Source organism: Lissotriton helveticus, chromosome 5_1 (genome assembly GCF_964261635.1).
Source record: "Lissotriton helveticus chromosome 5_1, aLisHel1.1, whole genome shotgun sequence".
In the NCBI taxonomy this organism is placed as follows: Eukaryota; Metazoa; Chordata; class Amphibia; order Caudata; family Salamandridae; genus Lissotriton; species Lissotriton helveticus.
The window spans coordinates 1693325234-1693351080 of NC_136065.1; the positions used below are offsets into that span (position 1 = coordinate 1693325234).

At 45.8% G+C, this 25847-nt stretch overlaps 1 protein-coding gene across 2 annotated transcripts in view; it reads right to left on the reverse strand.

Annotated features, from left to right (window-relative positions):
* Positions 1 to 12389: 12389 nt before the first annotated feature.
* LOC144755743 (dehydrogenase/reductase SDR family member 1-like) overlaps positions 12390 to 25847 on the reverse strand; it is a 183262-nt gene continuing 169804 nt past the window's right edge. For both annotated transcript variants that reach the window (XM_078644949.1, XM_078644948.1), the window contains exon 9: positions 12390 to 13812. In XM_078644949.1, coding sequence (XP_078501075.1) covers positions 13676 to 13812 — 137 coding nt within the window. In that variant the 3' untranslated portion in view covers positions 12390 to 13675. The remainder of the gene's footprint in view (positions 13813 to 25847) is intronic.

Below are 25847 nucleotides of genomic sequence, written 5' to 3' on the forward strand. Positions count from 1 at the left end.
AGTTCCTGTCTCTGCAGGGGACTAATCATGGAAGTCTGTATCCCTGCCAAGTATGTATTGGCTGCGTTTACTATTACCCCGGCATTATCCACATAGAGCACTTTGCAGTACTCCTCAAAAGCTGAATTAAATTCAGCCTGTGAGTTTACTATGTGCCCCAACCTCAGATGGAAAGCTGCAGTCACACAGCTCAAGGATTCCGTCCGGCAGCCCACTTTGTCTCCCTGTTCATGCTGCCTCTGGAGATACGACTTAAAGTTGAAGTGGGCCTGTCTGCCTAATAGTGCCCTGTAGTCTTCCCGCAAGCCTCTCATATGGCGGCAGGGCATGTCCATTTGCCTTCCCTCTCAAGTGCTCTAATGTGATCTTCTGTCACTAGTACTTAGGGTGTGAGGCCCTTCCACAACCCATAGACTGTTTTCAAGCACAGTCCTCTCAGGATTACATTGACTACATCCCATTCGATCAGTAGTCCCGAGACAGGCCCTTGTTATCCTCAACAAATCGCTCTATATCATACCCTATTTGGGCGATGAACCGGATTTCCTTTAGTGCAGGTGTAGGCAGCCGCCAAGTGGGGATGTTTTGTCTGGGCCTACCCCATGTGAGTGATATCAGTAGTGGATTATAATCTGAGACGGTGCACCCCAAGTAATCCGCCTGCGTGCACTGTATTATCAGGGTGGGGGGAAAAACATCATATCCAGTCTGGAGTGTAGGACTTGTACAGAAGAGTAATGGGAAAAGTCAATGTCCGCTGTGTGTAGTAACCTCCAAATGTCCCCCAGATGCATGTTGTTGCGTTCATGTGCAAATATGGAGTGAAAACGTGCCTGCCCACGCCTCTGGGAGTGAAGGAGCAGTTTTATCAATTGTGGGGTTCATGACTCTGTTAAAATCTCCGCACCAAATAGTGGCATCCGCAGGGTTAGCTAACAGTGTGGGTGTCAGGGATGTGAAAAAGCCTTCCTGTTCTATATTTGGGGCATATAATGTGGCCAATGTTAAGGGAAGGCCGTCTAATGTTCCCCCAACAACCAGAAAAGAGTCCTCTGGGTCCATCTTGGTGTGAGCGACCGTATAGGTGACTCTTAGGGCAACCCACACTAACACCCCTCTAGTGATACCCGAAAAGGACGAACCAAAGCACTGCCTCTCAATAGTTCTGCCTCTGTAAGGTGCGTCACTTACAGACAGACAAAACCTGTTGTCTCGGTAGGTTGGTATAGAACCTGTGGCACTAAATGTACGAACCCATACCTCTCTTGTTCCACGTAAGTAATTTGTAGCAAGGTGGGGTCATGTAGGGGTTATGTGTTGATATTCCCTGCTAGTTCTGAGGCGTGAGGGGTAGGCTACCTTCCTCAAGTTTGCAAACATGTGAGTAAATACAATTCCCCTACACTCCCCTCCCAAGGCTGTCACACAACCATGCTGCACAAACCATGCAAAACATAGCAAATATATGAAACGGTCCCGTGGATAATGTGGGGTAGTACAAGGCAACCATTAATAACATTTAGAGTGGTCTGTGAGTGACTCAACGCCATAACAAGTGTGTATTCTTTCCTATCCCACCAACTCATTCCACCACCCCACAACAGTGTTATACAAACCATCAGAGCCAGTGCGCTCTATTCCTGAGCCTTAGTATAAGGATTACAGCAAGGTTTATAGAAGATCAGCTGTCATTGGAGTGACCAAGGGTCCTCCCAGTAGGGACTCCGGCATCTCATTAGGAAAGGAGCCACACAGCAAAGGTGCTCCATCTCCACCTTGGCCAACAGATCCAGTGTCCGGGGAGGCAGTCCTCTCCAACTTCACCACCGCCTGCTCCCATTCCTGACTCGCCTGTTCCCTGGTCGGAAGTGCACATGACCTTAGAGGGATCCTACACGTGCTCCTTACTGTCTTACATTCCCCATCAAGCTCCATCTGTTCTGCGTGTGGGTGTTCCCCTCCGGACTCCAGCCATTTCCATGCCTCCTGTGCCAATTGGAAGAAGATAGCCCAGTCTCATTCAAGGACTTTAAGCTTGGTCAGGAACATTAGGGCACTATTGAGTTCTATTTGCCGAAGCCTTTGCTTTATGGAGTACTATAAGGCCCTGAGTTTCTGGACATCTGTCATGTAATCAGGGTAGATTGTGAATGTCTGGTTTTCCACCTGCCAGGGCTCTTTGGTGCGGGCAATCTGCAGGATATTGTTCTAGTCATAAAAATGAAAATGTCTTCCTATTACTGGGCACGTGGGTGCTCCGGGTGGGGGGGTCTGGTCGGGAATCGATGAGCCCTCTCCACAGAGAAGAAGGTTGACGTTTTGCCCCCCAACACTGTCTGTGCTAGCCATTGGCCATGTAAAGGTCCATACTCGGCCCCTCCACCTTCTCCGGAAATCCCACTTTGTGGGTGTAGTTGCGGCGTGACCGGCCCTCTGCATCATCCGCCTGCTGCATCAGTATTTCTACTTCCTGTTGGAGTGCTAGAGCCTGTGTGTGTGTCATCGACATCACAGATTGCAGTTCTGATATGGCTGTTTCTTGCGCGACCACCTTCTCCTCTAGTTTATTGTGTTCATCTCGCATGTGTCCCATGTCAATGATCAACATGTCTAACTTAGGGTTCAACGTCTCAGCAAACTTATTGCTCTTATGTTGAACCATCATGGTGTACCTAATGGCCCCCAGGTGATAGTGGTCGCTCCGCTCCATCCCTGTTTCTCACTCCCACCAATACTGTCCCAGCCGTTAACCGCTGTGCGGTGTCCAGCTCACTCACACTACCCCTGAGCCTCTTTGTGGCAGGGGTAGCTAGGGTAACATCCCACCAGCAATTCATGCCCCCACAGTCCGATGACTTTGGGTATATTGTTCAGGGCTAATACACATTCGCATCCCACTTGCCCCAGCTGACAAAGTCACATGTGGTCACCTTAATGGCGGCCTCGCCAGTGCTGCAATCCAGCGTGACCAGAGCCCCTCCCAAGTCAGTGGCTGCAGGTACTCACTCGCAAGTCCAAAATGATCCTGAGGGTGTAGTCACAGGTCTGTAAGCTTAGCACGTCCCACTCACTTTCAAGAGCTCAAGGCTGAGTCCTCTGAGGGCACAATCGACTACCTGTGTGGTCCAGCCCAGCCCAGGCCCCTCTGGTTACGGTGATGGGTCCTCGCCAGTAGGTTTGGGGGTAGACTATAGGGTCAAAGGGACCCTCAGACCCTGTAGCCGAAGGCCGCAGTATTGCCTTCCTTGAGTTTTTTTCCCTATTAATGGCGTTACGGGTCTGGGGCGAGGATTTCAGAGACAGGTGTGTCTTATTTCACATTGACAACATGTCTGTAGTGGAACTGGTTAATAGGCAGCGAGCTAGGGATGTGCGTGTCCTGCATCTGTTGAGATCGGTCATGTTGCAGTCTCAAATTGAATATAGTTTTTAGAGCAAAAAACATACCAGGTGTTAATAATACAATCGCAGATGCTTTATCTCGTTCTAATTGGAAGACATTTCGTTCTTTGGCGCCAGGGGCGGACACCTGCAAAACTTCGGTTCCTTCAGACATCTGGGTACTGGGGGATTGAGGATAATCGAGCTGGTTGAACGATCCATTGCTCCGTCCACCAGACGCAGCTATCGCCAGGCGTGGTCTGAGTTTTTAAGCGATGCTACATTACAGAATCAGTGCGGTTTTTCGGTTGGTAACGAAGAGTTCATGTTGCAGTTTGTTTTGTCATTAATGGACAAAGGTTTGTCACATACTACAATTGCTGGCAAACTTTCGGGGATTTCCTTTAATGGGCAGTTGTTTTTCGGGATAGAGTTGCAGGGTGGTGTGCTATTACGTAGGATGTTAAAAGGTTTTAGTAAAATAAAGGCTCATCAGTTGCCTTTGCGGGAGCCAATTACTTTTAATCTGTTACAGCAGCAGTTAGTATATTTGCCCAGTTGCTGTTTTAATGGGTGGGAGGTGATTCGCTTTCAGCTTTGTATGATATGGTTGTTCTTTGGGGCATTTAGAGTATCGGAATTGTTAGGTTTACGGGGTCGGACAGGCATACAAACTACTGACATACAGGTTCAAAATGGTTGTTTGAGGATTTGGTTGAAACAGTCAAAAACAGATCAAATGGGTAAAGAGACATGGATTCAGTTGAGTGGGAGTGGTGTTGTGGGTTGTTGTCCGCTAGGTGAATGGGAATCCTTTTTGATGTCTCCTGACTTTCGGCATGGGGTGATATTTTGTTATAATAATGGGGACACTATTACCTGTTTCCAGTTGCTAGCAGTGTTATGGAAAGTTTTAACTTTAGCAGGTAAAAACCCCCTGTTATTTGGGACCCATATTTTCAGAATTGGGGCTGCTACTGAGGCGTCAAGGCTGGGCTGGGGTGGGGTTGGGAAGAGATACGAAAAATAGGTAGATGGAAGTCTGATTGTTGCTTTCGTTATATTCGACAATGAATATAATTATGTTTTGGTAAGTTTGCCAGACTAATATTGTTTTTCTCACCTTAGGTCGAGGTAATTCTTTACCGAGAAAAATGAGGACCTGGAATATATGACATTCTTTTGTCAAATTGTCGGCTACATTTGCAGAGCAACAAATTTGTGGTAGAGCACTGGGGTTACACAGCAAGGGTCTTGACGTATTTTGGAAAGGGGTGTGTGGGATGAAATGGGGAGATTTATTTCCTTTGCTTTCAAAATTGTCACGGGAGAGGGGATTTCCAGATTTATTGATTATTCATTTAGGAGAGAATGATCTTGTCGAGCTATCAGGTTTAACTCTAATAAAGAGAATGAAATTAGATTTAGCTATCATAAAAGACAATTGGTCAGGTACATCTATAGTATGGACGGAATTCATTTATCGGCACCAATGGAGGGGGGCTCGGAACCATACTGCTGTGGAGAAAGCTCGCAGGAAGTTGAATCGAGCAATGAAAACTTTCTGTACGGCTATGGGTATTAGAATTTTGGCTCACGAACATATTACGGGAATTGAACAACATCTTTTTCGAGAGGGTGGGGTACATCTGTCCCAGATGGACCAAGCCCATTACTTAATGGAGTTACAAGATTTGTTGGCGGGTTTTTGGGGTGAAAACGTGTGGTGTGATAGCAATCTCAATTGATTTTCAATTTATTTTCACATTTTGGGTGGGGCCAGGAAAACTCTTTGGTTTTCCTGGGTGGCGCTCTGTGGGGAGTCTGGATGTCTAGAGCGGGCTTATCCTTTCCCTCTGGGGGTGGGGGGATGGTAAGAGAAAAAATTGTGATAAAAGATAATGAGGAAAAAAAACAGCGGTTGGGGATTGTACAGTATTGGAGGTATTGATTGATAAGTTGTTGGGAAATGTTTCCGGTTTTACACTGATTATGGAAAATGTTTGGGGAATAAGGTAGCAATGTGTGTTCTTTCTATAGTAACAAATGGATATCTGTATTTGACTGTCTTAAATAAAAGTGACCTTTTTTGCTATGAATATCTGGTGTGGATTGTTCTTATTGCGCGATGGGGACCCAGGGGGACCGTGGCGCGAGCCAGTGTCCCCCTGGGAAGATTTGCGCGGTGGAACAATCCACCTTAGCGCGGTTGGACAGTTAGGGGGAAAAGGGGCTTAGTTAGGTTACGTAGGGGTGGTGGGCAGGAATTGCGTCATCGGCAAGGCGGGAGGAGTGGCGCAGTTTGTTTGTCCCACCCACCCTCGTTCTTTTTGTATTTTATTTCTTTTCTTTATTTTGTTTTTTATTAAAAAAAATATATATGTTGTCATGTTAAGACAGTTGTTACAGTTTTATCCTTTCTTGGTTTATACTGTGATTAGGGGCTCTGTGGGGGGTCTGGATGTCTAGAGCGGGCTTATCCTTTCCCTCTGGGGGTGGGGGGAGGGTCAGAGAAAAATGGTGATAAAAGATAATGAGGAGAAAAAACAATGGTTGGGGATTGTACAGTATTGGGGGTATTGATTGATAAGTTGTTGGGAAATGTTTCCGGTTTTACATTGATTATGGAAAATGTTTGGGGAATAAGGTAGCAATGTGTGTTCTTTCTATAGTAACAAATTCAAAGAAATGGATATCTGTTTTTGACTGTCTTAAATAAAAGTGACCTTTTTTGCTATGAATATCTGGTGTGGATTGTTCTTATTGCGCGATCACAGTGCTCGCCCACGTACTTACTTATATTATGATTTTTGTTTTGGCCAGAGAGCCATTGTTATCCAGGTCTGGGGCGAGGGCGTTGGGATTTGTTATTGTTTTTCTGACCAGTGCTTGAGCTTGCCTGCCTGGTGTGTGCTCCTTGAGAGGGGCAGTGGGGTGGAAACTGGTGGCAGATGGGGGAGGAGTGGTGCTGATGAGACAGTCCCGCCACACATGGTGGGATGGAGAGGATGATGCAATTTTCCTTTCTTAGCTGGAATGTTCGTGGGATGGTGTCTGTAAAAAAGCGATACAAAATACTGTCTATCGTAAAGCATAGGGGAGTGGACATCACCCTCCTACACGAGACACACTTCACAGGGCAACTGGGACACCTAAGTTACAGAAAAGCTGAGGGTGATGTATATATGCGACAAGCTACTCCGCCTTCTCTAGGGGAGTGCTGATCTGAGTTTGGCAAGGGGTCCTTTTAGAAATCTTAAAGACATATGTTGGTGACGAGGGATGGTATATAGTCATAGTTAGAATACTAAATAGTTTCCACATAGAAACCGGAAGTATCTACAACCCAAAAGTGGAACAGCCACAATTCCTGGATAACCTTTCCAGGATCCACACACATGGCCCTTGATATCCCAGCATTACTAGGAGACGACTACAACTGTGTTGCGAATGTTGACCTCAACAGCTCTGTCCCTCCACTGGCTGATTCCCCAGAGAGGAGGTTGGCACAGAGTTTCAGGGAGTTGGTGGGGCATCGAACAAAGAGAATTTACCTTTTACTCCCCAGTGCACGACTTACGCACAAGCCTAGACAAAATATTAGGCTCATTGCCCATTTTGGGCATACCGACTACCTATTTCGCACAATATTGTACCACAACCCTCTCTTGCTTGAGCTCCATTGGAGATGGCACGTGTCGCTCATCCCACACCTGGAGACTTTCCACCAGCTTTCTGTATGAGCCCACCTTCAAGGACCCCCTGGAAGATAGTATTACCGACTACTTCTCCACAAATGCACATACTGCCTCCCGTATGAACACTGAATGGGATTCCTTTAAACCTGTGATAAGAGGGCACTGCCTAAGCCAATCAGTGGGCAAGGAGCGCTTGCTTCACTCTGAGTTGACCACTCTGGAGGGTGAAATCTGGCGGCTGGAAACTGAGGCTCCGGACTGCCCTGAGATCCTGAAGTCCCTATGGGAAGAGCGGGAGAAGCACTCTGTGGCATTGGGGAAGCTTTACTACTTATGTCACTAGGAATATATTGCACCCGCAGAGGACACGTGGGCAAGTTGTTGGCATGCTGACCTGCTAGGAAGACAGTGGAAGCCCTATTACCCAAGTTGCTGGACCAAAAGGAAAAATTAGCTACTCTCAAAACTGGCATCCATTAAGTCTTTACAGCATTATCAGAAGCTACATGAGGCCAGTGACCTTGTAGCTGATGAGATCTTGGGCACATTCCTTGACAGGGTACAGCTACAGCAGCTGCTGTAGGAGAGGGAGTAACAGGGCAACCTCATCTCTGAGCCAGAAATCAGGGAGGCCATTGAGGCTGTCCTATGAATTGTACTATTTCACCACACACATACTGTGGATCGTCCCCTGGTTGATGGGGCTCAACTTGGCAGAGATGGGGGAGTTCGGGGCCCCAAGCAGGGAGGGAGCACTGCTGGCACTACTACTGGGGTTAAGCTCAGCCCCCCTCATAAACTACGCTTGCTCTGCATTGCCCTTTGCTATGGGGGGATGAGACATCGCCGGGTGGCAGCTGCCTCTCTGTATACCCCTGCAATGCCGCAGGTAGGTGTGCTGGCTGTAAGAGGGGCTACTTCATCGCCCGATGGATGGAGCCTTGAATCGAGGTGGAACTGGTGGAGTCATTTGGGGACTGCCACTCAGAAGGCTCCTCCCGCACCCTAGAAGAACTCATGCCTAGAGATAATTTACCTGGCGCTCATTCCTGACATATGGGGTTCTGACCGGAGTTCTACGACATCTCCCGGGGTCTGTAGAACTGAAACCCCGTGTCCACGACCAAGTGCAAACCTTGCATACTTTTGGCGAGGGTCCCCACCTGGTCCCTGGTTGTACAAGACTACACTTATCATGTTGGTAGACAATCTACCGGCTTTGAAGGCCAAGTAGGAGGCCTGCATTGGGTTTAAGTATACCCAGTTCAGCTACCTGCACTATACATACATCACATCCCACAGATTGAATGCCGTGCTACATACACTGAGCTGAGCTGTCCCAGATATATCTTGAACAACGCTGGTTTCCCTCCCTTAATGTGCGTGCTGACACGCAGCGCTACTCCTGAGGCTTGAGCCGGGAGTTTTTAACACTGCTGGTTAGTTGTTCGCCCTGTTTTTAAAATGTTTGCAGCTTTTCCAGTTCACAGGTGAATATTTTTCTTTTCCTACTGTGCGGACGCGCAGCGACACTCCTGAGGCTTGAGCCGGGAGTTTTTAACATTGCTGGTTAGTTGTTCGCCCTGTTTTAAAACGCATGCTGCTACTTCTGCTCACAGTGAACATGTTTTCTTTGCTCCTACTGTGCCACTTACCCGAACGGCCCCTGCCGGATACAATTCTCAGCTGACACGCGTGTGGTGGTGTTACCATTGTTGCTGGTAGGCTCGGTGCACACTGTGGGATGGTGAGGCATACTATTTGAGCTAGTGGTCCCCGCGAGACACGGCGGGACCGCCATTTTTCAAGGTTAGCCGGCTAGTCTCAGCACCTGGAACCCTACTTAATGTGCGTGCTGACACGGACGTGCCGCTGGCATGCCTAAGGCAAGCCTGTCTTCGCCCGTCCGGGCACCGACCGCAAACAGCGCTAGCCACGCTGCCCGTTTCCCGCAGGTTCGTGGAAGAATCTTAAGTTACTCCAGGAATCAACTGCTGAACCTGAATGGGGGCAAAGTCTTACCAAGCTGTAAGAGCATTTCTGTGGAACCGAAAGGCTCCTCCATTCCAGACATATGTACTAACTGTCATATAACACTCCCCAGGAGCCGTTATCAGAGAATTAACACCAGCTGTCCCAGTAAGATCTCACTGGGGAAGGGCAACTCCAAACCCAAAGACGGTGTGACAAAATGTCTACTGGTAAATGCCAGATCCTTAGTAAAACATAGCTTTGAATGCGCCAGATTACTGGAAGAGCAGGATATAAAATTGGCATTTATTATGGATACCTAGATGGATGAGGCCTACGAATTAGACTTAGCTATGGCCACTCCACCCGGCTTCTTATGCTCCACCTTAAATAGAACTACGGGAAGAGGAGGAGGGCTAGCAATTATCTGTCATAACACTTTTAAAAAAATGTCTCAGCCCATAAGCTGTATAGGCTGTGAAGCACTTGCATTTAACGTTTGTCTATCACCCCACCACTCCCTAAAGGGTATCATCTTATACAGACCACCAGTGTCCAGACACCCTTCCTAGCTTCACTAGGGACCTTACTTGAAGAAGGGCTCTGTTCCAATTCATATACCATTTTGGGAGATTTTAATTTCTACCTGGAATCCCTTATGGAGCCAGATACTAAAACACTCCTTGATCTGATGAGCAGCGCTGATCTGAACCAACTGGTAAGCATGCCCACCCACAAGGCAGGACATACTCTGGATGTTTTTCTTTTCCAATCATCTACATCTAATCTTTACAGGTACAATACCGTTGGTATGGACGGATCACACAGGAATCCTATTTGAACTATCACCCCAGGCCAAAATCACTTAACAAGGGGCGGCCAAAAACAGATAAAAACAAGGGCCTGGAAAAAAGTGTTGGGACCCAAACTTCAAGAATTGCTTACTACCACCTTACAGCCACAGCCCACAACTGTGGAAGACGCTGCCAGATCATACACCAACTGGGTTGACACAGCCTGCAACAAACTGGCGCCGAAAAAATGAATGCACCCTAAACGCACCACACCAACCTCTCCATGGTTCTCGGAAGTGCTCAGAAGTCAGAAACTGACCTGCAAACGTCTTGAACGTAATTGGCGAAAAAACTATAATATAGCAGATAAGGAGGCTTATAAACAAGGTCTTTCCGTATATAAACAAGCAGTGTTCAATGCAAAAAAGCTCTTCTTTATAAACCATATCAACTTAGCAAAAAACTCCACCAAGGAATTGTACAAAACCATAGCCAGGCTAACGTTCCCAAGTCCACCTGAGGTCGAATCTAGTCTTGAAATGAGCGAGGAAATTGCTAATTTCTTTCAAAATAAGGTAGAAGCGATCTTTTCAGCCTTCAACCAGCTCCCGTCTGATGTTACGGAAAATAGGCTTTCCAGCCCAAAGCAAGTCTTAGGAGCCGGCCCGTCACTCGAAAAATTTGCCCCACTCAATATCGAGAGACTATGTTGCGTATGGCCTCAATTCAATCCGGATTCCCCCATGACCCCTGTCCAGTGACAGAGGCCAAATTAGCTTTGGAACCAATTGCCACAACCCTGACCTCATTGTTCAACGCTATGTTTGAAACAGGAGACTTCCCTAGCTGCTGGAAGCAGGCCACCATCCTCCCACTGCTGAAAAAAACTAACTTGGACCCAAAAGATGCTAATAATTACAGACCCATCTCCCGCCTCCCACTACCAGCTAAAATAGTGGAAAAGGAAATGAATGCTCAGTTGAGTTCATTCCTACATGAGAACAGGTTACTGTACCCCACACAATATGGTTTCAGAGCAGGGCACAGCACGGAGACCGCCCTGATTAAATCAACTGAAGAAATCAGAAAAGCCCTAGACCAAGGAGGCAAGGCGGCCCTCATCATGTTGGATCTGTCCACGGCCTTCGACATGGTCCATCACGATCTTTTGATGGACCGTTTGTCCAATATTGGAGTCAATGGTAGGGCTAGGAGGCTGTTAAAAGCGTTTCTGACGGACAGGAAACAAACTGTCTCCCTAGGAAATTTCGAATCCAAATATTTCTCGCTACCATGCGGGGTTCCACTGGGGCCGTCCCTTAGCCTAACCCTTTTTAATGTGTACGTGGCATCCCTGGCTCCCTTAATAAGATCATATGGTTTTAGTCTCACGTCCTATGCAGACGACACGCAAATTGTTGTGTCTCTCCTTCCAGGGCTTGAAGCAGGCATTAGCAATAACTTCCAAAACTGTATGGGAGCAGTTAGCTCATGGATGTCTCAAAACTGCCTGAAACTGAACTCGGGTAAAACCGAGGTACTCACGTTTGGAAAAAATGCTACATTTTGGACCCCAGACTGGTGTCCAGCAGATCTGGGCATCCTCTCTAATCTTACAGAGAAGGCAAAACATCTAGCCATCCTAGTGGACGACAAACTGAACTTTGAGCACCAGATAAAGGCGACCTCCTCAGCTATCTTTCACTCCCTCAAACTGCTAAGGAAGGTCAAACCATTCCTGCCAGAAGAAAGCCTACGAACAGGGGTCTCCTCCATTATTTTATCCTGACTGGACTATTGCAATGGGCTCTATCTAAACACCCTAGAACGACACCTGAATAAACTACAGACCGTGCAAAACGCAGCAGCAAGGCTGGTGGCAGGCACCCCTAAATTCACATCGGTAGCCAAGGAAATTAAAAGGCTACACTGGCTTCCCATTAGGAAAAGTGTGAAATTCAAATCACTGTGCACTGTTTTTAAGGCACTTCATGGCCAGGGTCCCGAGTACTTGACCCACTGATTCAGATGGTACAACCCCAAAAGAACCCTTCGTTCATCAGGAGCTAAATTTGTGAGCATACCGCCCACGAAGAAAGCTTCATGGGGAGGGAGAAGTTTTATCACAGGGGCGGCCAAGGCTTGGAACGCCCTCCCGTGGAGTCTGAGGAACTCCACAAACCTTCTAGCCTTCAGGAAGCAACTTAAGACCTGGCTTTTTAAGGAATAAACCCCACACAGCCACACCTGCTCTCCTTGCCACAATGTCTCTCAGTAGAGTTGAGCTAGCGCCAGGACACCACAGGGTAATTGTGCGCTATATAAATAAATTAACATAACATAACATCACATGGTGTGGAGCTGCCCAATCCTGGCTGATGAGGAGTGAAACCCTGAAACTGGTCCTAGGATGCTTGTTCCCGGTCCAGGGAGGACCTGGCTTGGCAGTTCAGGCTGGACTGTTCCCATGAGGCACAGGGTCAAAACTAATTTGCATATGGCCAGGTCTAAACTGGGGTGGCATGGTGAGCAAAAGAATGATGGATTTTTTTTTAATAAAGTTTTTTATTGAAGAAAACAAGAGGAGGCATTACAAAAATAGGGTGTCATACTTTAGAGCACAGTACAGTAGGCGATGAGCGAATACGGCAATGTAGATAATCAAATACACAGGAGTCTATAACGTCAACATAGTTAAGCATGTAAAGAAGAATACACAATGTGCTAAACAGCGCGGTTTAACTTCCGTCTGCAAGACCTATCCCCCCAAAATACAGAATAATTAAGGCCGACGTAGACACCCACATGAATGAGAAAATCAGTGTAGGACAAACAACCCACCTCTCGTAAAAGGAAAGAAAGAAAGAATGATGGATTCAACCCAGATCTTTTGACTGGGGGTGAATGTTATGATTTGTTCTGCATTCCGTCCATCAAATTGTGTGTCTTTTGTTAAATTAGTAAGGCATCCGCTGGTGACTTTTTAGCTGTGCTTTCACCACCAGCATCACATGGGATGTATTATGGCAGGGCCTTTCATAGCTTGTTAATAATGCAATAAAGTCGTATGACAAACACAGTTTTACAGCTAAGCTCATAATCAAAAGTAAATACGAGCAGGTGGAATTGTATGGGGGGAATTGTGTTTCACCACATTTCGCAACACTCTAATTATTACCATTGTGTCATTTGATGGGTAAATGGCATCACATACAAATAACATTAAGTTTGCTCCTAAGATACAAAATACAGAAAGTCTGAAATGGGTTTAAGCTTAAATGAAAACAGGGCCATACATCAGATTTGGTTTTACCTAGTAGGAATCACACACAGTAAAATTAATGTGTCTTGGTGCTACCAAATACTTTGTTCCATTGCACTTCCAGAGTAAGAGACGATGTGCCTTATTTGTACTGCCCTGTTGCTCATTTGGTTTCACATATTTAATTTGCAAAGGAATAAAAAAAAGTCTTAACATTTGTTAGAAAACATACAATATACAGTGGTCGTATTCTTCCACACTTCCCTGTAACCTAGAAAGTGTATCAGAAGTTGAAAGTTAGTTTATGCACTCACGTTGTGGTTAGAAGTCAGAAAAGTAAACTCGTTGCCATGTTAACACAATTAGCAGAAGTTAGAACTACCTGATCTTTGACATTCCATCATTTAACCCAAAGTAAAATCTGAAAGAAAATTCAATTAAAAGCTTCTTTGTTGCTTATTATTATTCATCTGAGCACCTTCAATGATATCAGGTGGTCCTGCAGCGCCCTCAGCACCCCTAGCTGCAGCGCCACAGTTCAGTTCTTGAGAGCAGGTCAGGCTCACTGGCTAGAACTTGCTGGCGGAGAGGGTGAGGACCCACTTGGGGATGCAGATGAACCCCGGTATGAAGCGAGCTAGCCAGGCAATGGAGGGGACCATGGAGACAACATAGCGGAGGGAAGTGTAGTTCGTGATCGGCCGGCCTGCAGAGGAGACAAAAGGTTGACAGGGGAAGGTGAATATAGGTTCTTCGGGGTCCGGCATATAAGGGCAATGCAGGTACCAAGCGGGTGCCTAGCTAACAGGGCGGTGTGCCATATTGCTACCACCCCCCTCCCGAGATCCATGGTGCCTTGAATTCTAGCACCATTTAATAAAGTCGGTTCCACTCCAACGTGTTGGAATCTTGGTAAACTGTTTATATATATTCACACTTATAACCCCAGGCTAGGGTGGGCCTTAGCGTGCCCATTCCACCGGGGTTTCACACCACATACTCACATAGTCACTTATTTTTAATCCACTGGTCCTGACGAATGCCTGATATAACATTTCACATAGGCTGAAACATGTTGACCTTGCATTAGGATAAAATCGGACCTTTAATTTTGGTCCCTTATCCTACACCTCTATTTTTTTATCCTTGTCCAATTGGCAATACGAATAACATTTCTTTTTTGACTTAATTGTGACATTTTATTATTCACTCTATGTCACTTCACATTCACAAAAAACCAGCTCTGCAGTAACCTGGCGTTGCAGCACACCGGGGTGGCACTCGGCCCGATGATGAAGCATGTCACCGACCAGGTCGGTGAGTTAGGGCTTTTTAAATCAACCGTAAAAGGTTTTTTCGTGAGCATCCTAGACGGTGTGCTAGACTACTTGCTTACTTTCCTTCTATCCTGTAGTCATTTTTGATGTGACGCTCCTCTGTTGTTATTTTGATATTTGCCCGAGGGGAATAGGAGTGTTTCTTGTTTCCCATCCTCTCTTGTTGTTACAAGAAGGTGAATATAGGCCATCAACATCTCCTGCCAAAGGCAACACAGAGCAGAGGCTTGTGCACGGTGACAGAAGGAAGCAAGGATCAGTGTCTACAATGAGATAAGCCATAGACTATTAAAAGAATGGAACAAATTGCCACAAGATGGATTGAGGTAATATACAAAATAAATGACCTCTTTACACATCTAGAAGATACAACTGTGTACATAATTGCCCCTTCTTCTCATAACTCATTTCCCTCCTTCGAGTGATAACTGCCTCTTCACACAACCTTAAACTCATACCCAACTCAGCATCTTAATTGCTCCCCCATACTCTTCAAGGCCACCTATCCCCACCCCATAACAGCCTTCCCACTTGTACATAAACTCCACAAGCACAAAGTCTCTCACTCATCCTCACTACCTACGTCATCTCACTTCTTCCTTCCTAACAACCAGCTTCACCCATGATTTTAACTCTTGTTGTACCACATCATGTTACCATTTCCTCTAACATTTCACTCCCTCCCTTGTATCAACAAGCACTCTTCTCCCTCCTAATGCCTACTATACTCCTAGCCTCTTTACCAACCAGATGACAACACACACTGACCCCACTCCAAAAACACATTCCCTCTTGTCCTCACCTCACCCCAGCCCTCACCCGTCTCCTGCGCCCTCTGCACACCCTTCCTGCGCAGACAAGCTACCTCTCCCTCACCCTCGTGTAGGCCTAGGCTTGCAAAATACCATACTAACCTGCACACCTACCTACCGTCTCTTCTACTACTCCTCAGCAAGTTCCTTCTAGCCACTCACACTAACAGCACAATGGTAAGCATACCACTAACATCCTTTCGCGTCTTTTGGTTTCTTATTCCAACCCCTCACCCCTACAAAAAACAAAAACAAAAAGCATTGGTAAATGCATTAGGTTTTGCCTATTTGATTAACCCCTCCCATGCTGCCAATGGCACTCCGGTGCTATTGACGAGCTCAGATCGTCATGGCCCGTGGAACGCTCAGGTGCGGGGAGAATTCCCCTGCTGTGCTGAACGTTCCACGGGAGCCAATGCACCTGTGACGAGCTCAGCTCGTCATGAGCACAGGGGCGAGCTGAGCTCGTCATGAGCATGCGGGCGCTGTGCGCCCCCCCTTCCCCCCAGCACAGCGGGGGAATAACCCCCGCAGCAAAGGGGTTAATAATAAGCTGTTTTTTTGTTGTAAGTTGCAGCTTGGTGAGAAGTTGTGCAATATAAGTTACTGCAATTCCGTTAAAGTGTTATGACTTGTTTATTGCAAAATGCAATATATACGTGCTGGGCACAATGTGTCTGGAATGGCCAACATTTTGGCAGGGCCAGCTACCATTATGCTATGTATGGACACATTTATGCTATAATTTTGCCACATGTGTATGCTGCAATTCCAGGGGGAAATGGCCATAAATAGGCCAAGGATGTTCACAGTATGACGCAAATTTGCAATAGGCAGGCTGCAAGCCACTATCAGCCTGATTCATCATTCTCCCGTTTTGCAAGCCCCTAATAGCGAATCATAAGGAATCGCTATTAAGGACTTGCAAAACGGTATTCATGTAGGAATTGCAAAAAATATTGCGATTCCTACATGTTCCTTATTTGCGATTAGCAAATTGCTAATTGCAAATAAGGAATAACTCCCCATGCATTCCTATGGGCCTACAGGCCCATAGGAATGCATGGGGAGTTATTCCTTATTTGCGATTAGCAATTAGCTAATCGCAAATAAGGATGCGAATTCAAGGGTGCAGGGGTGTCCGAAGGACACCCTGTAGCACCCCTGAAATGTAATCTACATTGGTGTTGCGCACACACATGTCCGAAGGACATGTGTGTGTGTAACATGCAACTGAGAAAAATGCATTTAAATGCATTTTTCTAAGTTTTTGTTATTTACCGAGAGGTCTGACCTCTCGGTAAATAGCGGCCCGAAATTGCAATTTCGCAATTTTAAAATGATTCATGAATTGCATTTAAGGAATCTCAAATAGAGATTCCTTAAATGCAATTCTTCGCAAATGTGCGAATTCTTTAATAGCGAATTTTGCATTTAGGATGATGAATCCCAAATGCAAAAATTGCACTCGCAAAAGGCAAGATTCTGAGAATCTTGCCCTTTGCGAGTGCAATTTAGCTTGATGAATCAGGCTGTATGTTCTTGGTAAGACCAGCATGCCTTTTTCAAACACAACCCACTATGTTCTTAGTCGGAACACAATGCCTTTTTTTTTTAACCAGACAGCTGTGCTGTCTGGCAAGCTCAACCTAAAAAGTGATAGGTAAATGTCTGAATGAATCTCAGCCTCCGGTATTTACTTTAGGCATCATTTTAGTGCATTGTTTTTCTTAAAAAATAATAATAAACCACTGTAGCACTCCAGATGTGGAAATGGAAATCAACACTGGTCCGCCTACATACAAATAGTTCTGCTGAACTAACAGACCACATTGACGCCGACCAATAACACCAACAAACCCAGACAATTTTTAGCCTGGCTGAGAATCCACGAGGAGCTGCTTGAGTCCTGTGGCACAGTGAGCTATAGGACTCACGGCTGGCAATGACATTAACCCTAAAAACAAATAATGGCTTGGACGTCTGAATGAATCTTAGCCACATGTAACTAATTACTCTGGGCTGCATCCAGTCCATTCCGCTAAGCTACTTTGACAACCTGTCAGAAGAGGAAGACAGCTAATAGATTTGCAGGGAGAACTGAGCCAAGGGTCATGCTGGAATCTTAGAGCCTGGGCACGAACCGAGCCCTAAAAATGTTTGTCATGTAAATCATGCAACAAACATCAGGCAACATGTGTATTTCTATACCATGTGAAGCTCTGACATTCATATGTCACATGATAGCACTGCACTGAGAAGTACTTACTAAAAGTAATACTTTTTAAACAAACAATTAGTGCACCAAGAGTCAAGGCAGTTGTCATGTTATTGTCAACCCTGTAGAGCCTCAGGTTATCACAGAGCATCATTGTGGTCCATTAAATAAAGCAGAAAGGATGTTTGTACACCTGGTATTCTGAAATTACATATTTAAAAGTGCTTTCATACATCATGAATTCAAATGTATACAAAATTACGCTACACAAAGTAAAATACTAGCATTCATAATATGGACTAACAGAGATTATATAAATTGTTGTACTCAAGTGCAAGTGGGCACAGACAAAGCCCTTCTTTGTGGTAGTTTTGAATCCCTATTTCTGCTAATAACATAGGGTAGACAAGAGATGCGATGTCATGCCCAGATCTAAAATGGGAAATTCACTTTTGACACTTTATGAAATCATTTTGTCCTTTTTTAATGTTTGTAAAATAGAGGTTCTCCCAAATTCCTTTAAGCTTTTTATGCAGGTGTATTTTATGGTTGCTTGTGAGCACACATGGCACATATATGACTTGCTTTCATTTTGAGGTGAGAAGGCCCTGCACACAGAATTGCCTCTACCTTAGTAAATATTTTAAAACAAATGCTGAGCAGAGATGCCGGTTGGCCACCTGTCCTGGGGGTGGCTCTGATGTCAAGTTGTTTGCGAGGCCTGTGCCCTATACTCACTCCAGTGACGCTTCTTAGCTGTTCTGTGGCAGTCCATCAAACAGTTGTTGCCCAAGGCTGCAGGCAATGCGTGGAATGACTGAACCTTCTGGGACTCCGCGCACTGCCCGTCCTGTGGCACCCCTGGTGACAAGCTGGAGCAAACCCAACCCAGTGTATGACACTTCATACATGACTGAGGACATGCCCTGCGTGCATGGTAATACCACTGTTGCTCGGAAAGGGGTTTTAATCCGAAAGTTGTGACAGAAGAAATGCGTGTGGGAGATGTATTGAGCTAAATTCTGTTGTAGCCTAGGAGAGCAATGCAGTGAGGGGTGAGGAGCTGCGTTTGCAGGAAATAGCTGGGATAAGTATTTAGGAGACACTGAAGTGACCGGTTTCTAAATCTGTAGTTTGAAATCCTGAAGTGCGCATGCGTACATGGCTTGCTACTTTTCACTTCACTGCACGCCAAGACGCAGCGACAATATTCTATAAAATAAGGGGCAACTGTCATCAGTCTCGACATGCAAATAATACTCACAGGGATCACATGACAGACATGAACTCTTCCACCCAACACTCCTACTCATTAAAGTGTCACTCATCAGCAATTGTGCTTTGTGCCTCATTGGCGGAAATAAAACAAACAAGTAGTGGTGTGGATGCCTGCTTGTGCCCTGAGGGGAGGGGAGGCAGTGAAGTGCACGCGATGGCGAACGCACTCAAGTGAGCCCCTCCTTGTGCCTCGAGGGCCCTATGTAGCGGTGATTTTCATACGGAGAACAGATAAATGGCACGGTCAAGGATCTCCATTGAGATAACAGCTCACTGATCCCACGACACTGGCAGAGAAGAGTAGAGAAATACACACTTAAGAACAGGAAATAGAACGCATACAATCAATAGAAACGTGGAAAAGTAAAGTGACAAGCACAAGGACCAATAAGAAGTGAAGGCGGGATATAAGTCCCTTTTAGGATTTATTTAATACAATAGATTTCACAAGTACAGGCAAGCGCTGTGCAGGCAAAACCTAAAAATCAACCATCTGCAGGTGGTGTAATAGGAACAAACAAGGCTCTAATAGTGCAGCACCTTCCTCAACTCCCTCCTTCAGCTCCCCAATAATTTTACTCCAAAAGCTGCGTCAAAATCCACAACAGCCAATACCATGCTCCGTACTACATCAGGCACTTATCAACTCTACTATTCAGACTCAAGCCCCCCACCTAACCCAATTAAATCTCTAGAGCAAAAAAGAACTTGCAAAAACCTGATTTTCTCTTTCACCTCTTTTCTCTTCCCACAACGTTCACAACACACCAACTTCCTCTGTTCCTTCCCTCTTGAGATACCTGCTGGTCAATACGCATTAGGTTGTGTTAACAAGTATTTATTATCACACATAGGCATAAGCCTCTTGGCGCTACAGAAGCAACACATCCTAATTTGCTACTCAGAGCACTACACACTAAAAAAACCTGATTAAAAAATCATGTTTTCAGAAAAAAGATAGGCAAACTATACATACAAAAGCACATAATTCCAGCGCTTAGGTGCAGCAATGCAAAGTGCTCGTCATAGACCAATCTAGACTTAGGTACTCACCAAAAATGTTGGTGAGAAGAGTGCTGACTTCTAAAGAATTAAAAGGTCAGAATGGCTATGCTTTCTCTTAGGCGGCTTTATAAACTATGGTCATAGATGTACTGACACCAGGAAAATGAAGAAGAGAATCCAAAAATGGAAGGATTCCAAAAACAACAGTCCGCCACCTTTTGGCTTGAAAATCAATAGAAAGGAAAGAAAGAATCTGTGTGCTACTAGCTTACATATATGATCGCGGTACCTGCTGATGAAGTAGTTTCAACAGGGGACAAATGTACAGATTAAATAGCAGAGGAGCGACATCCCTCTCGGGTTCTTCCTATGGGAATAAAAGGGGAAAGCTATGGATTATATCCAAACTTTAAACCATTTTAGTACTTGAACAGAAAACCCCATCCTTTCAATGGTTTTGATTAGTGTGGTGTGTAAATGCAGCAGACAGATCTAAATAAAGCAATGCACCAACACCATGGTGTCCACCAATCTGCGTAGGTTTGTTCAGTACAGAAATCACCACAGCCTCGTTTCTGTGATCGGGTCTAAATCATGTCTGGAGAGCAGCAAACAATCTGGGTTTTTTCCAGAACAATTCCATAGATGGCTGAAGACGTCTTCCTAGTAATTTGCCTAAATAATGTAATAAGTAGCTGGGTTGAGAACTTCTATGGTTCTCCATGTTGAGCAAGGTGTTTTCCGACAATGATTTTACCACTGCTAGTTTTTTTGTTCTCCGGAACTGTACCATCACTGAGGGAGGGGTGGGCGCATAACAGAGGTATTCCTACAGGCCAGTGCAGAAAAGTTTCATCGGGCTTGCAGTACATAAATGAGCTGGAGAGCCAGAGGGACAGGATTGTGAGATAGTTTCCATCCAATGACAGACTAGAGGAACTGGAGGAGAGCACTCAGTTATCTTCACTGGAGGAGAAACGTCCCCATTGCGACTCGCAGCTCTTATATTTCTGAAATTATGTCACTCCATCACAAAGTTCCCTAGAAGGATGGAACAGGGACATTAGAGTTCCCCTACAGTGAGAAAGAGCTCTTTGGAGAGATTTGAGGCGGATGTATTTTGTTCAGAGAAATACATTTTCTTTGCCTCCTGTATTTTGGTTTTGTATCCAGAAATATGACTGACATAGTAGAATTTAGATTCTGGGGAAATATGTAACTGTCATTGCCTTTAAGTTAAGAGAAACTTTAATTTCATAGCATTTAGTTCAGGAGAGAACCAGCAATTACGTCCCCACCACATCTATGAAGCTGTTTGTTCCTAAATGAGGTGAGCATCGGTTTATCTAGGACAGTAGTAATGCCATTGCTGGGATGACTAAGCAGTCAGATTGCTACCATAAAGGTGTCCACATCATTATCATTATCTGTTGGGAAACGAATGTGCCCTGAATGGTGCGACTGTGTGTGAAACTGGGGCTCTGACTTTTTTGCTGGCATGCTGATCTTGAATGTGCATTGAGGCCTAGGCCTGTTGATGGAGAATCTAAGGTCCACAACCTGTTCTGTGACCTGGAGGGGCACCCCAAGTAGGCCGTTTTTATTGACACACACCATGTCCATAATGTCCGTGTCCTGGGTTGTTGAAGCGGTGGTGGCAGCATACCAACTGTTGTGAATTTATAATACTGAACAGAACTTTGTCCTGGTTTAGGCGGAATGTAGCCTACCGGCTGACATTCGGCAAAGTTCTGCTTAGATGCACACCCGTACACTTGCGCTGACATCTTGTGAACATGTCGAGGGAGAGTGTTTAAAGAAAGAATGGTAGCAAGACTCCGTTATGTGGTGAGAGTCTAATTGCTTGGGCTAGTGGGATCCATTTTGGATAAGCCCAAGTCTGAAATGGCCACAAGACCGAGGGTGGGATATCGCTTCCCCAGACAGTGGAAGTGTATTGCCTGCATTCCTAGAGCTGAAGAGGGGAATCTAGACACTGACTAGTGGGAGGATGGAGACGGGGCTACCCTTCGCAGGGGATTGGTGATTAGCTTTCCCTGAGCACTGGCATCTGGTTGACAGTAAGGACAGGAGGGGAGGGAGAGTCAGTATATTCTGTTTTTAAGAATGTGGTCTGCTCTTTTGTGGCCCTTCCCTACTGCTACATCAGGAAGGGTGTTGACAGCTACACGCAGAGTATTCACACACATTGTGCCCATGTTTTGGAAACTCTTGTTTGGGACTAGCATCATCACAAACTGTTGTGAGAGCCATCACCTTGCACAAGGACTATGTCAGCACTCCAGCCATAACATTACAATCGAAGAGGAACCACCCAAATCTTTAGAGAGTGGATCAATATCCTCTATCTGGAACATGAGTATGAAGGTACAATTCACACCATCACACTATGTTCACAGTTTCAGAAGAGCTGCAGTGATCCAGGGTGTTTCTAAACCTGCATGACAGTCAGTCTCCCAGAGGTACGGGAACATCACTTAGAGTATGTGGAACGGGTAACTTGTGTCCTTAAAATCAAAATCTGAGAGACTGCATCTTCAACTCGTAATGATAAGACAGCCCATTAGGAAAATACCCACTGCCAATGTGAACTCTTTAACTCAAGATCGGAATGAACTGACGGACGAATTATCCAACATAGCAGCTGCTAGACCCTGCAGATATTGTGGCCACCACAGGAGTTGTGCTAAGTCACTGTAGATACGGTGAGGAATGTCATACTTGGCTAAAGCCCTGTAGATGTAACTGTAGGGCCTGGTATCTGAATAACAAGTTACTTTGCCATGGGTAATACTCTTTCTGGTGGATATTCTTAGCATAAAAGTAGAGACCGAGAAAGGATCCCCCAAGCACGTCCTCCTGTATAAACTATACTTCACAAAAAGGTGCTTGGGTCTGTGTCCTTCCTATCACTGTTGAAGCTCAGATAAATGGCCCTAAAGGTGGTCTACATCAAATACAATATTGTAGGGGTCGTCTCACCAACAATTTCTTGTGGAAAGCTTCATCGTAGGCGGCCACCCACACTGAATTAGGAAAGCGCCACTTCAGTGGATTCAACCCTGAAGGGAGTTCTTGGATATTTTTGTAAACAGGACAATGCAGGAGTTCAGGTGTAGTTTAAAAATATCTAAGAGTACACCCAAAAGTATCCTTTTATTCACGAGTACCCTTGATATCAAAACATCATATTTAGTGGAACAATTTTTTCTTACAGCAATGAGTCAGCCAACCATTCTGATTGCCAATATGTTTTGTCCAAATCTTATCGCCTCTACTGGTGTACGGTCTTCTTTAGGGTTACAAAACTCCCTCCTTTAATAGTGTGTATAATTCATGCAAAAAAACCAGTGAGGCGTAAGGCTCGCATATCTGTCTGTCCATATTCAATTTGAGCTTCCTACGATTGTTATTCTAAATTTGATAAGCGCGCGGGCACCCAGGGGTTTCATGGCGCTGGAGATGAGGAAAGATAGAAATAATAAACCTATCCCGAGGCTAGATAGAGTAACCAGGTCTTCGAGGCTACTATCCCGAGGCTTGCTTGAATAGCCAGGTCTTTAAGGCTCCCCAAAACTCCATAAGATTGGTGCATTTCCTAAGCGGGAGGGGGAGAGAGTTCCACACCTTTGGGGCGAGAAAAGCGAAACGACACCCACCTTGGCGTTTCTGCTTAACGGGGGGTAGAGTGAGAAGGGACTGATGGGCAGAGCGAAGATTGCGGGTTGGCTCATGTTTAATTATTAAATTGTTGATGAACATGGGATTTTTTCCGTGAAGAGCCTTGAAGGCCAGACAACCTACTTTGAATATTACCCGTTGGGCTATGGGTAGCCAGTGAAGAGTGGCCAGCAGTGGTTTCGCCGAACTCCTACCGCGGTTCTTGAAAATTAATCTGGCCGCTTGGTTTTGCACCATTTGCAAGCGTTTGGACAAGTACAGGGGGAGGCCTAAATAAATAGAATTTGAAAAGTCTAGTCGAGACAGGACCAGGGCGAGTACCACGTGAATGAGTAAGAGTGAGTAAGTAGATGAGGAATTTTTCTGATCTTGCGCAGCTGATGGAAGCTGGACGAGATCACAGCACCCACTTGACCTTTCAGAGAGAGATCAGAATTAATGATGATCCCGAGGCTTTTCACCGAGGGAGAGGGAGAGGGAGAGGGAGGGGATCCCATTGTAGACGGCCAAAAATGAGGGCCCCAGCTGATCGAGCTTTTGCCCGGGAGTACCAGCTCGGACTTCCCGGGATTGAGTTTTAGGTGGTTCAGCTCCATCCACCGTTGGATGTGCAGCATGGTTGCCTGGAATTCCACGGCGGAGTCAGTTAGGTCCAGTGGGAAAATTAGCTGCAATTCGTCAGCATAGTTATAAATCGTAACTCTCCTGTTTTTTAAGGAATGTAACAGAGGTTTAAGATATAGATTGAACAGGAGGGGGGACAGTGAAGAGCCTTGCGGCACCCCACAGGTGGTAGACAAGTTGGGAGCGGTGAAGTTCCCAAGTTTAACTGCCTGGGTCCGGTTGCTCAAAAATGACTTCACCCATTCGAAAGCCGCGCCTCGCAGACCGGCTTGTTCGACACGGTGTAATAAGATGGTATGGTCCACCGTGTCGAATGCTGCCGACAGGTCTAGAAGCACCAAGGCCTGATGTATATCCCTGTCGGCATTGGACTTCATAGTGTCCAGGACTGCGAGGATCACTGCTTCGGGTGAGTGCGCCTGGCGGAAGCCGGCTTGGTTGGGCTCCAGATACTCCGATGTTTCAATAAAGTTGGAGATGCAGCTGGCCACGTGGGCTTCCAAGATCTTTGCTCCAAAAGGGAGGAGGGAAATGGGCCGGTAGTTAGAAAGGTTTGTCGGTTCGGCGCCAGGTTTTTTGATTAGCGGGACCAGCGTTGCATTTTTAAATGAGGTGGGGACTATTCCCTGTGCTAGGGATTCGTTCAAAATGGGGAGTATGCCTAACGGGAGTGCTGAATAAACGTCTCTTAGGACATACGGGGGCAGCAATCATTAGGTGAGCCAGACTTTACCCGGTTCATCAATTCCACTAACCTAGGTTGGTCAATCGGGGGGAAAATCTCGAATTCAGATGGCTTTCTGTGGGTGTATTCGATGGCCGGAGTGCTAGGCCTATCCGGGATACTTTCTTTTATGGTGGCTATCTTATCCTTGAAGAAATTATTGAGTTGATTGCAGAGCTTTTGCGTGGGGATTTGGGGGGGGGGAGGTTCTTGCATCATTGCAAAGATCGTTCACGACCCTAAAAATTTCTCTAGATTTATTTTGTGCGTTCAAGATTTTATCGGAGAAGAATGCTGCTTTAGAGGCTAAAATGGAGTTCTTATAGTTCCTACGGGCAGTTGTGTATGACGCTCTGTCCTCGTCGGAGTACCCGTGTCTCCATTTCCTCTCAGATTGGCGCAGTTCCAATTTTTGTTTTTTTAAATCTGCCGTGAACCACCTATGAGCATCAATGCGACGGGCGAGGGAGAATTTAGAAAGCGGAGCATGCTCATTACAGGCTGCTAAGAGCCAATCAGTGTGTTTTTTTTCCATGAGATTAATATCATGGATGAGAGATGGAATTGAATTTGACAGGGAATGCAGAAAGTCTTGGTTGTTTAATGATCTCCATTTCCTTACTACCCCTCCTATGGGGATGGAGGCCTTTGGCTGGTCGTGTAGATTGCAGGAGAATTGGATTAGATGATGATCAGACCAGATACATGGGGTCGCCATCGGGGTAGACAGCGGGATATTGTGGGACCAGATCTGGTCAAGAATGTGTCCTTTTTCATGGGTAGGGGTCTGGACTGATTGAATGAAATCCAAGTGGAGGAGGAGCTCAGAGAGTTCGATGGCTTGGGGTCCTGCCGCTGGGTCATTGAACCAGTAGTTCAAATCCCCAATCAGCATTACCTTTTCGTAGTTGACAACTAAGCCAGCCATTTGCTCACTCAGGGAGACTGGAAAGGTGGGCATGGCCTTGGGAGGTCGATAGATCAATGCCAAAACCATGGTTCCCTTATCAGTGTCCGATTTGATTAAGAGGTTTTCGGTAT